Source organism: Adiantum capillus-veneris, chromosome 11, assembly GCF_014529385.1.
Source record: "Adiantum capillus-veneris isolate H3 chromosome 11, ASM1452938v2, whole genome shotgun sequence".
Classification (NCBI taxonomy): domain Eukaryota; kingdom Viridiplantae; phylum Streptophyta; class Polypodiopsida; order Polypodiales; family Pteridaceae; genus Adiantum; species Adiantum capillus-veneris.
The window spans coordinates 60271684-60285191 of NC_140941.1; the positions used below are offsets into that span (position 1 = coordinate 60271684).

Below are 13508 nucleotides of genomic sequence, written 5' to 3' on the forward strand. Positions count from 1 at the left end.
AAACATTTTTTTGCACTCAAAAGAACAAGACGGTTGGATCTCACATTGAATTTTGGCTCGGCACCAAACACAAAGAACCATTAAAGTAACTGAAAGGCATCACGTGAAATTCTATAGTATAAAGCAGATCAAGGGAAGCAAAAGAATGAGCTCATGTAAAGGGAAGAGCAAGGTGAGGTAAGGAGGAGTTTTTCTTCACTCAGGCTCTCTTGGTAAAGAACATTGGTTCTCTCGCTTTTGCTCTTGACTAAGCAGAAAGTCAGTGGAAACATAACCCTAGATGTAATTAGCTATTGCCAATCAAACTTTTAAGCTATCAATAAGTAATACAAAAAATTCCAAAGCTTTGTTTGTGTTTTTTCCTACATTTTCCCATAGCAAGCAACCCAATGTTGATCCCGGATCACCGACCGCACATAAATCCCCCAACATTGGAAGAGTTGAGCATATCTACATCATGTCACTCATGATGGTATAGGTGAGCATAAGATTGTAATTTAGGTCTAGTGAAGTGAAGGAGAAGAGTCCAAAAGACATTTAAGCATTAAGCACAATGAGTTATGAATGGAGAAGCTTTTACATCAAAAACCATTCTTGGAAAAGTGGAAGCTATTGAGACATCTTTTGGTGTCATATGTGCTACATTTATTCCTTGAAGCACCTATCAGCTCCATTTTTTGCACGGCATGCTTTTCTTGAATGGATACAAAGTGTCTCATGATTGGTACTTGCAATAGAAACTCTTTCTTTGTTTCTCCCACGCACTCAATTTGTATGAATAGGTATTCAATAGCCAAGTGGTCAACTCCAATAAGAGCGTAAAACAAAGGCACTTTTTTCCCGCTGTGTTTTGTGTTGAGTTCCAAGCCCTTTTGTCTATCCCGTGGGAACACAATTTCTCCACAAGAGATATGCACCACTGGTTCCAGCGAGTTTGCATGGTTTGTGCATGACACTATAAGGTTGTTTACACATTTATCAATAAGAAAAGCGTGTTATTTTTCTTGCTTGAGTATCTACTCTCTCTCTCTCTCTCTCTCTCTCTCTCTCTCTCTCTCAATCTTGTTCTGCTGCACCTGCACCTCACCATGGTGAACCCTCACCGGTGAACCCTCACCGGCTACATCCACCATAGGCTGCCTCAACAATTGGTATCAGAGCCTCCAGGGCTATGCTCGAGAAGCCTCGCGGAACCTGCCACTCACAGAGGGAGAAAGCCAGCTGCCAACCTGCACAGATCTTGTTGCAGTGACTATCATCAGCTGGACATGAAGCCTCAACTTCCCAATTAAGGGAGTAATGGAGCCTTTTTGTCCCTTGAAAGTTGTATCGAAAGTTATAATATCTCCCATCTCAAAAGCTTGAATACCCAACTTGGTGGCCAACTCCATTGATATGAAGTTGTGAGTAGAGCCAGGTTCAAACAAGATGAATGAATCATGATCCCTTACCACAAGCATAGGACAGAGGTGATCCTTCGCAATGAGAATCCTCTTTTGGAGCTTTAAAAGTGGAAGCTCTAGGAGTCTCATTGTGGGCATTTCTTTTGGGGCAAGAACAATAGCCATTTCCTTGCTCCTCACACTTAAAACACTTATGGTCCTTGCAAAAAGCTTCAAGATCTTCAGGAGAGAGTTTATTTTTACCTTTGTAAACTCCCTTCTCCTTGGACCGATTGTTGTTGTTGCTGGAATTGCCTAGGAAAGCATTTTGGGCATTGGTTTTTCCCTTTGCATCACTTTTGTCTTTGCTTTCCATGGGCTTGACATTCCTTCTAGCCCCTTGTTGAAAATTGATGTGCGAAGCAACCATAGTGTGGTGGATTACTTTGGTGATAGAACCATGCCGTTGGGAGTTGACGTACTCGGCCATCTCTTGAGGTAAACCCACACAAAATTGTCGGCAAAGTCTCTCGCCTTGGCCTAAACCACAACTCTCGACACCAAGCAATTACCCGGCTCAGCCTCTACTGGTTTTGCAAAAGCAAATTGCCTTCAGCGTTGTCATCTGCACACATAGAGTTCGTTTTTATTTGAATATTCACACTGTCTTTAAAAGGTGACCACCTTATTGCATAGTCTCTCTCTCTCTCTCTCTCTCTCTCTCTGTCTCTCTCTCTCTCTCTCTCTCTCTCTCTCTCTCTCTCTCTCTCTCTCTCGATCTTGTTCTGCTGCACTCTGCACCTTGCCATGATGAACCCTCACTGGCTACATCCACCATAGGCTGCCTCAACAATTGGTATCAGAACCTCGAGGGCTGTGCTCGAGAAGTCTCACGGGACCTGCCGCTCACAGAGGGAGAAAGCCAGGTGATGACCTGCATGGATCTTGTCGCAGCCACTATCATCAGCCTCGCCCTGGCCTAAACCACAACTCTCTACACCAAGCACACCCCGTTCGGCCTCTACTGTGTAGAAGCAAATTGCCTTCGGTGCTGTCATATGTGCATACAGAGCTCGTTTTTATTTAAATATTCACAGTGTCTTTAAAAGGTGACCACCTTATTGCCCTACTCAAGGGGTTATTCATACAACGAATATTTTTTAATTGGAACGTCAACGATGCCTTGACCTAGAAGATCTTCTGCCACCCAAAGACCGGTCAAGATTGTGCAACTGGTTCACAATGGTGTTTATGCATCACCTAGGCATAGATAGCAATTAGCAAAGAGATTTTAAACGTGTCTCAGACACCACAAGCCTACGACTTCAAGCTTGACGATGATGGTGGTGATTAAGATAATATCAAAGCGCTGTTGTGGTTATCAAAAGCTCAACGACAAGGACAAGGAAAGCAAGTTTTCTACCATGAACAAAAATGCGGAGTTGAAGATTCATACATGGCATAAAAAATCGACAAGTTTGTCAGAGGTGACCAATTTACATCTTCAGTTAGAGAATCTTTGCATGATGAATGTTCTAGATTTCTCATGTTTTGTTATGTTTGTCAACATAATCATATAATTTCTAGTTAAAGCCTCCTTTTACATTATCTGTTGTCAGTCATTGTCATGCTTGTCAGTTATCATCATATCAAAATTGTATGTGCTCTAAACACTGCCACACATGAGTGGTAATACCTCCCAATTTATCAGTTTTTGTTTTCAAGTCCCATTTTTGTCCCACTTCTCGTGAGGTTACTTGGTACACCTTAAACCCAAGGTTTGGAAGTGAACCAAAAACTCCATTTTTGGTAGCTAAATATTTGGCCTACACCCTATCTGTTCAAGGGGGGGTTATTATCATAGCACCAGGTTATGGATAAACCAAAAATTCTTGGTTGTGAGAGAACCTAAAACTCACGGTTGACGAGTACACTAGAAACTCGAGGTATCATGAGAGTCACCTATCTAGTTCGGGCTTGAGGGGGGGATTGTTGACTTCCAAGGCCTTTTGTCTATCCCGTGGGAACACAATTCTCCACAAGAGATATGCACATCTGGTTCCAGTGGAGTTTGCATGGTTGTGCATGGCAAGGCTGGCTTTATATACTGTAAGGTTGTTTACACATTTTTCAATAAGCAAAGCGTGTTATTTTTCTTGCTTGAGTATTGAGCCTCTCTCTCTCTCTCTCTCTCTCTCTCTCTCTCTCTCTCTCTCTCTCTCTCTCTCTCTCTCTCTCTCTCTCTCTCTCTCTCTCTTGTTCTGCTGCACCTGCACCTCGCCATGGTGAACCCTCACCGGCTACATCCACCATAGGCTGCCTGTGCATTTTTCCCCTTTGGTTATCTAGGTTTTAGACCCTAGTATAGAAACACTCATCACCATCCTCTTGTACATATTCTTTCTACATTATAAATTAGCAATAAAGAACTTGTTATGCTCAATGGTCAAAGAATCAGAGTGCGGATATACAAGTTTAAGCCATGCTTTGTCAAGAGTAGCTCTCATCTTCAAAGGCAATAACAAGCACCATAAAAGAGAATGTGAACCAGATGAATGGAAGATATGGTAAACTTCAAGGCCCATGAGTGCATTTCAAAGATCTCAAAGACATGCAAACTCCCTAGAAGAGTTCAACAACGATCTTCATAGATCACGAGATCAAAGGCTCAAATACACAAAAGTTTGACACCGGGGACTCATCTCAAATTTCTTCAAAGTGGATGACAAGTTAGAGAGCCTTAATTAGTAGCAAAAAAAGTCAAAATATAGCTATATGCAAAGAAGATTGTGTGAGTAGGATCAATACTTGCAGAGGCCCACATGACTTTCACTGATGATTACTCCATGCATGCATCATGGGTAGATCCACTTAAAGCCACGCTTAAAGCCAAGTCTGAAGTGTTTATGTGATTCAAGAAATTTTTGGCTATAATTGAAAATGTCTCTAAGTGTACTATGGGCAGTCTCCATTCAGATTGGGGGGGGGGGGGGGGTATATGTCTCATGAGTTTAATGCATTTCTAGCTAGGCGTGGGATAAAACACCTATGTACAATGCCGTATACACCTCAACAAAATGGTGTTGCTGAGAGGAAAAACATGTCACTTATAGAAATGGCACAATGTATGGTCAAAAGTCAAGCTTTTCCGCATTCATTTTGGCTTGAGGCTATCATATGTGCCACTTATGTACTTAACATGTTTCCTAGGAAAGCTTTGCAGTCTATGAATCCTTATGAAGCATGGCATGATACAAAGCCATAGATGATCATTTGTGCATTTTTGGTTGTTTGGCTTATGCTTTGGTTCCACAAACGCAATGCAAAAATTTGAATGATTAGGTTGTCAAATGCATGTTTGTTGATTATAGTGCTGAAAGCAAAGGTTACAGATTGTACCATCCGCAAACAAAGCGTATCTTGATTTCAAGGGATATTGTGTTTGTGGAAGATTTTGTACAGCCCTTGCTCTCATATACTAGAGACGTTAATGAAGCTCACATGACATTTATGACAATTTGTTGCCTCTTTTCAGTGGTGGAAATTTGAATGAGAAAAATGTGCAGCCTATGGAGGTTTCTGAAAATGTTATAGATCAGCGAATTTACGATTCAAATACATGATGTACTTGATGAGGAAAGGGTTGAGAATGAGCAAGCTAGAGGTATGCCAAAATGGCTAGTGCATATTTTGCATGATAGAAAATTGGATGCACCTTTGTCTAGTTGTACTCGTTCAGGTTCTCGTCATGCATCTTATGCATCACATTGTTATGCTTTGGCTGTTTCTAGCTTATATGTGATGTTGAGGAACCTCTATTTATTGATGAAGCACAAAATTTTGAAAATTGGATGGCTGCAATGTAATCAAAATATAATGCACTTATAGAAAATGACACATGGACTTTATGTGATTTGCCTCTTTGCAAAAATTCCATTAGTATGAAGTGGGTTTACAAGTTGAAATGCAAGCCAGATGGTGAGATTGATCCCTATAAGGCTCGAATTTTTGCAAAGGGTTATGCATAGCAAAAAGGTATAGATTATGAAGAGACTTTTTCTCCCACTTGTCATATGACTACTGTGCGTTTTCTATGTGCATTGGCAACTCATTTGATTTGGGATATCAAACATTATTATTGATTTCTTGAATGGCAACATATTTGAGGAAGTTTATGTAACGCAACCTCGCGGTTTTGTCAAGAAAGGACAAGAGGATAAAGTGTGCAAATGTAGAAAAATCTTTGTATGGATGAAGCAGTCTCCTCGTGCTTGGTATGGGAAAGATGACACTCATTTGGTCGAACGAGGCTTTCGTAGTAACAATCCAACAGAAAGCACATTGTATGTAAAGAGTGAGGGCGATGTACTTCTCATTGTTGTTCTATATGTCACATGATTTGCTGGTCATTGGTCCGAATGAGGCACATATTGTTAAATTTAAGGCTATTTTGAATGCTACTTTAAAGATGAAAGATTTGGGAATGTTGTATCATTACTTGGGCATACACTTTAAGAAGTGTGATGGTGGTATTGCCTTGAGTCAAACAAGTTACATAGAGACATTGGTGTGTAAGTTTGGAATTGAGGATTGTAAACCTATTGCCACTCCCATGGAAACATGTTTGAAATTGAGTTTTCACGATGTCACTCTTTACCAAATTGCTGATGCCTTATTTATGTATGCAACACAAGCCCATATATTCAATTTGTAGTCTCACAACTCAACAGATTTATGCATAGCCCATGGTGTAAGCATTGGCAGGTTGTCAAGCGGCAGGTTGTCAAGCGGATCTTTCGCTACTTGAATGGCACTTTATATCTTGAGTTGTTATCCCAAGGGGAGATCATTATCGTTAGATTTACATGCTTTTCTGGAATCAAATTGGGCTGCTTGTTTTGACGTGCGAGCGTCCACAAGTGGTTTTTGGTTCATGCTCGCTGGTTCATGTATCTCATGGTTGAGCAAGAAGCAACCCACTATGGCTACTTCTAGTTGTGAGGCTAAGTACAAGGCAATCTTCATAGCTACGATTGAGTGTGTATGGCTCAGATGCCTTATGGCTGATTTGGGTGTTGGACATGACACTGCCAACATCATCTACACTGACAGTCAGAGCGCATTGGCAGTTACGAGGAACCCAGTTTTCATGCTCACACAAAGTACAATGAGGTGCATTAGCAGTATGTTAGGGAGAGGCTCTCAGTAGGAGAGATAAACTTGGCTTATGTGCCAATACAAGACAACCTTGCAGATATTTTCACACATTAGAAAAGAAATGGACTCATTTTCGGGCCTTTTAGCTCTAGTGAGCGAATGCTCCTTAGCCAATAGGAAGAAAGCTAACGTTACGTAGAAAAAACCTTTTTTCTCATTTTGAAAATGTCTATGAAAACCATTTTGGTGAAAGTGTCACTATCATCAAAAAAGTAAGGCGCTTGATAATGGCATCTTGCATAAGCGCGGAACGCCTTTTTATGGCCTCTATTCGCTTGGTACTGACCTCATGAGGCCCCTAGGCTTAAAAATGCTATATCTTGAGCTAGAGACGTCAGATTTCAGCGTTTTAAAGAGCTATCCTAAGGTTTTTGGACGGTCCGGATGCATCCATGGTATTTTTTTGTAGTTTGAAAACAACTCTTATGTGTTTTCTCTCATCGCACATCACATCACTCATTAAGATTCATAGACATGGATTTTTGTTTACACTTAAGTTGGGCTCTCGAAAAGCAATTTTGTACGAGCATGCATTTAAGTGATTGAGAAAACTTTTACGTATGTACTATGAGAAATATCATTCCAAAAAAAAAACTTTTGCGTTTTTCATAATTATCTCTCTCTATGCTGAGTTGGCGTTTCTTACAGGGCCCAAAATTGAGTCCAAGTTTCTCCTAATGAAGGCATTGTCTCGTGAGAAGTGAGAAGCTTTCCACAAAGCTTTGGGTTTACTCTCCTTTGTGGACCGATCGTATCCTCACGGCATGGCACTTCCCTATACTCTATGTGCTAGCTCTCATTCACCGCATCACTCCCAGGGAGGATTTGCTACCATATACATGTGGTAGTGATGTGTGTGAACACACTTAGGACCGTCGGGGCATTTTTTCCCTCACTAGTGTTGGGGTAAGGCATTGTACCCACTGTATGTACACACACATTCATTATTCTTCATATACACAAAAAAATAAAGAGCTCCTCACTACATTCTTGGAGGTTGCTCCACCCACACCAGATGTTAGAAGATTTTGGCAAAGCTATCGGCTTACGTACGCGTCTCCTCCAGTGTAGACCCTTATCGCATAGGGTCTGGCACTTCTTAATACATGAGTGCCAGCCCATGCTCACCACACTACTCCCAAGGGGGATTTGCTATCATATTATGGTAATGTGTGCAAACACAACTAGGTTCATTGAGGCACTTTCCCCCCTCTTTAGTACCTTTTTCCCTTGGTTGTACATACATCCATCACTTTAGTGCAAGCCTTATCTTTGTAATAAAAAACTCAATAATACTACTTTCTATGTCAAGTGTTTTTGAGTTTCTCCTTTATCTTCTCCATGTTTGTGTGCATCCATGTGACTGCAATTCCAACAATTACAACTAAAGTTCTATGTTGTAAAATGTCAATTTTGTGTGTTTATGTCGAGGTTTATGCATCTGCATGTGCATCTCTACGTTGTCGATTATGTATATATAAACTTATGCACTAAATTACAATTACAAGTAAAAATTAAGGTATTAAAGCATAATTTAAGTATCGCATTGTAAGTGTGTGTGTTTTTACATACATGTGTGTGCATTTATGCCTGTATACATTGTAAACGGTTATGCATTGTGCCTTCAGCCTCTTGTAGTGTGGGTTCTTGTGTGATCATTTGGTGATCCCATATCCTCTTCAAAAATACGTCTTGAGTTTAAGACTCGTCTTGAGGTCTCTTGGGATTCTGCCTTGGATGTTAGAAGCCTTAAGTTCTATTTTTTCTTCTTCTTTGCTGTTTGAGTTGATACACAATGAGTCTCATAAGTTCTTTCTTCTTGCTGTGGTAGATTGCTTATTCCAATTTCCTCTTGAATAAGAGGTATTGAGTCAAGGCTTGTTGAATGGATCTGTAAGGTCTCTTGGGATTGTTCCTAAAATGTTAAAACTTCTCCTCTCTGCAAAACTTAGATAAATTAGCCTGAAATCCTTTAAATATAGCTAATTTACCTCTAAAATTTCTCTATATGTAGGTTTTTTTAGTGTAATCCCATCTATAAATTTTAAGATTACCTTTGCAAAGGTGGGAAAACCTTAGATAAATTAGCGTCAAATCCTTTAAATATAGCCAACTTACCTCTGAAATTTCTCTATATTGTGGTGTGTGGTCGTGCAGGTAGAGTCCCGGCCACCTAGTGTGGTCGGACATGTTATGGTTGTAACCGCTTGATGGTAATATAAGGAAGTGCCGGAAGAGAGAGAGGCACACTCAGTATGGTCTTATTCCCGTGTACACCACATTGGTGGAGTTGACGGGCACATTTTCTTGTTTGGTGGTTAGTTATCATAGGTTCTTGGGCTTACTTTCACTGGTCATGGTGTTCCCCTTCGACACAGGATAGTGTTTCGAGAATCACTCATAGCTTGCCTTCCCCATGGCCAGTGTTAATACCCATGAGCCTCGCTCTGAGGAAGACGATGATGAAGAAGAGGATGGTGGCGAGTTCCAGCTTTGTGCAACAAGGAGAGGCTTCAAAGAAACCATGGCGGCTGCTGGTCGTATTTTTCTGTCAAAACATAGCTTGATCGAGCTGCAACTGAGACCCAAAATGCGACACTCAGAATCTATTCTGCTTTCGACCTCCTCGGTGAAGGGGGCCTTCTTCTCTGTCGCTCCAGGTCAACTCCGTCTCCCCCCTCACCTTGAACTGCAGCCCGCTACCACTGTTTGTTCCTCCCTTCCTCTCGCTTTTGTCCCTGAATCCACCAGTAAAGCTCTCATTCCCTCACTGGCTCATTCCCTGCCTTTCTCTCTCTCAGTAGCAAGCCCGCCATTAAAGCTTTTGCAGACACGTCCAAAGCTCCCAACACACAAGTGCGCACAGTTCTAACTGCTGGCATGGCGTCCCACAATGACAATGCCCAAAGCTTGCAACGTAGCCCCATCATGAATGAGCCGACCCTGGACTTTGTGTTGATTCCCGGAGGTAGACCATCAGCCCATGATTCTCCCCAAGTCGGACAACTGGCTCAATGCAGACCCCTCCACGGTTGCACGAGATCCTACCGCAAAGCCTCTAAATGTGCGCCATCGTTGCATGCTGTTATGCAGATTACCTGGCATCAGTTTCATTGCCAACTGTAGTCAAATCTTATACAACCCTATGATCATCTTGAGCTTGCAGGTGTTCCTATTGCAACAACAATACCAACATGTGAGGACGATTCAAATGGTAGCATCATCCGAATGCTTTCCCTGCAACAAGAGTTGCTGCAATATTATTGCAGAGGTGCTTGTTTCTTTGGTCCTGTGCATTTGCGCAACCAGTCTTGCTTGCTTCGTGCAACACATTCTTTTGCTCCTACATTGCAATTCTTATTGTGCTTGGATTTCAATGATTGCTTCATAAAGATGCCTTTTTCATGATGTTGCAATTCAAGGTGTCAACCAGTCCAACGACAGCGACATCAAGTACTCATTCTAGTATTCTATGGGTGGAAGTTTTCTTGTTGGCAAATTGAATTGCTGTAGTATCACTACAGAGGTGCTTCTTGTCGACGAGAGAAGTCAAGAGATGCAGTCACAACAATTTTTCTCCCTTCTCACTTTCAGTTAATTGGTTTTTATTGCAAAGTTCTTGTTTTCTTCTTCAATTTCGCACTCTTTCTAGCCGAGTTTTTTCCCATTCACTTAAGCATCAAGTCAAGCCCACCAAACCCCTTATAGAGATGGATGTATGTCGCAAAAATATCACCCCCAGGCCTGAGTCCTTCCTCGTCTTGTCCATTTCATTGGGATAGCGACCTAATGTTTGCACAAGCGAGATGTACGAGTTCCATGCCTTGATGATATCGGCATGACGACGAGTCTAGTCCCCAAGTTCAGTCCCTAGCCCTTAAGCCGTTGTATGATCACTCCCCCCGGATGAGGCGTTGGGGTTGATCCCTTTGTGTCGAGTCCTTTCTCAGTCCAAAACTTTAAAAAGATGTCCATCTTTTTCTCCCTAAGGGGGGAGGTGTGGTGTGTGGTCGTGTAGGTAGAGTCCGGCCACCTAGTGTGGTCGGACATGTTATGGTTGTAACCGCTTGATAGTAATATAAGGAAGTTTCGGAAGAGAGAGAGGCACACTCAGTATGGTCTTATTCCCGTGTGCACCACAATATGTAGGTTTTTTAATAAAATCATCCGTTCTCTTATCTCTGGAGAAAAATCCACGTGCGACCGCCAAGAAGTGGGTTTAGTGCCTACGATACGCTTTAATTAGGTGAACAGCACTAGCAGATATTCTTTTTTTTAAAAAAAATTTATCGTGCGCACTAGCGGAAAAGGCGAGGAAGAGGGAACGCGTATATAAAATAAAAGAAAGAGAGAGACACAGAGAGAGAGAGAGAGAGAGAATGGCTGCGAGTAAGCGCGTTCTGGTAGAGATGGTGCTGCTGCTGCTGCTCGTGATATTAATGAGTTGCGCTGCTGATGGAGCTGCAAGAGGAGCAGATGACGCTTCAGAGAAAGCAGCGCTGCGCCTGTGGGCCGCTGCCTTCCCTAGCACGCCCTTGCCCGCTGTGCTGAGAGCCAGACTGCCTTCTTTGCATGGCGCTGCCGCTGCTCAGTTCTTGCAGGAGGCCAAGCAGGGAATTCTCTCGCCGCAATCTTGCAATGTCGCCAAGGTGCTCTGCCGCATTGACACGGCCCTTGTGAGCGTCGTCAACTCTCGCCACACGGGCCGAGGCCCCAAAGCCCAAGTCAACGAGTACGTTCATGAGAAACAACTCTACAAAGGTAACCGCATATCAATGACCCAATGAATTACCATCCATTTTAACGTAAGATTTTAGCTCCAAGCATTTAGCACGGGCCCTTATCAAAGTCAAGAGCTTGTGGTATGTGTACTAGACACCAAGAAGAGAAGAATTAGGTCTCCCCAATCTCCAAAAACAAAAATGAAAATCCTTTTAAATAATCTTAAGCCCATAAGTGAAGGGTGACTTTAGGAAATGAAAAGACCCATGGAAATGGAAAGTCAAAAGATTTTTTGTGCCCATATATAATATATAAACAGATGTTCTGATTGCGTGTATACATCGATACATATATGTTTTTTTTTTGGTTTATTTTCCCTTTAACGTTTTCTTCTCTTTAGTGTTTATCCTTGCACTATATAGGTAGCGAATATATAATTTTTGAAGCCGAAGAAGAAGAAGAAGAAGAAGAAGAAGAACAAAAGTTTTAACACCATAGGAGCAATCCGAAGAGATGTCAAATATCTATCCAATGAGTCTTGATCTCAGGCTATAGTCCTATTTTGAGCAAACTAAAATTACCTTATGTCACTTGAGTCAATGCACTACTTCTAGCATGCAACATGCTATGTTTATCTCAAAAGAACTAATTATGATGTGCGGGCTTCCTCATTGTAACCTGATTATTTTGTTGGCTTTTTCAGGTAGTGAAATAATGATGCCCGACCTCAATGACGACAACTTGGTAGCATCCTTCCTACCTGACTCCATCTCAAAACAAATCCCATATGGAACACAAGAATTAAGATCATTATTACATATGTTCCAATATCACTCGGAAACAAATATGTCAAAAAACATTATTATGTCACTGAATGAATGTGAGGCAAAGTCTTTAGCAGATCAAAAGTGGGTATGTGCAAGGTCCTTGAATGACTTGGTGGCATTTGTGCGCTCAAGTGTGGGATCCGATGCAGAGCTTGTGTGGAGCAATGATGCTACCTTCTCAAACAAAAAAGTTCAAGTTATAGATGTGCAACTCAAGTATGCCGGACATGGAAAGCCACCTGTCTCTTGTCACAACTTTGCTTTTCCACATGCTCTCTTTTATTGCCACTATATTCAAGGCACGAAGGTCTATCATGTGACCCTCAAAGATACAGCTTCTGGTATCACAAAGAGCCGCATTGCCATTTGTCATGCCTTGCATAGTATCACTACGACAATGTTACCCGCTAACATGAGTCCAAATGAACAAGATTGTCATTGGATCTACGGAAGCCATCTTATGTGGGTTCCAAAAGCTCAAATCTCTACATAGCCCATCTAGTGTGTTAATCTTAACTACATACCTACTATGAAGTGCTTTCTACTAGGTGGTGAACTTACTATGCTCTCTCATAGGCCTTTGGCATGTAAAGCAGCAACGCCTTGTCTCTTGAAAAATGCTATGAGACGTTTTCTCTCTGTGTACTGTGCTGCTTTTCCAATAAAAGTTAAGAACCTTATATAGTAAAGCCATTGTCATTTTGAAGAATCTTGTTCTTCTTCTCTTGTCTTAAATTTCTTAGTGATAAATTGTTTATTTTGCTTTTCTCTGAACTGAAGCGAATGAAAATGGTGGTTGATTCACTGTGTAGCTGCTAAAACGTTCTGTAATGCTTAATGAGAAAAAGGGGACAAAACTTTAGATGCGAGTCTCTTTTGATAGCTAAGAGATCCTTAAATTCTTCAAAGTAAAAGAGATTACTTTCTCGTGCATGAGAGAAGAAAAAAATTTTAAAATTAGTTTAATCGTTTTGAGATATTATTACCTCAGTTAGAGGGAAGTTGTGCTTAATACAATTCAATAGACATGAAATGGAAGACATTATAATGAAAAACGATTTAACAGACTTGAAATTGAAGACATTATAGTGACCAATCATCTATGTAAAAGTTATATATAATTTAGAAGCAAATGCTTACGTATATGAGATGACATTAAAATTGAAGTGCACTAATGATGTGGTGATCGTGTATATTAGTGCCAAAATTTTGCGGGGCTATTAGGAAAGTACTAAGCCTCCGACTATGAGAAAATCAAGTGAATCACGGAACCTTTGTAACAAAAGATACACTAGAAAAAAACAATTCAACCATGAAATCTCAATCTAAAGAAGAACCAAGATCAAATCAAAGCTCATGT

The 13508-nt window shown here is 41.2% G+C and overlaps 1 protein-coding gene across 1 annotated transcript; it reads left to right on the forward strand.

The window, feature by feature from the left end:
• Positions 1-10928: 10928 nt before the first annotated feature.
• On the forward strand, positions 10929-12857 carry LOC147447309 (polygalacturonase-1 non-catalytic subunit beta-like). Its single transcript, XM_086523148.1, has 2 exons — positions 10929-11360; positions 12025-12857. Exons 1-2 carry the CDS (start codon positions 10979-10981, stop codon positions 12639-12641), a joined length of 999 nt encoding a protein of 332 aa, XP_086379274.1. The 5' UTR covers positions 10929-10978; the 3' UTR covers positions 12642-12857.
• Positions 12858-13508: the final 651 nt, after the last annotated feature.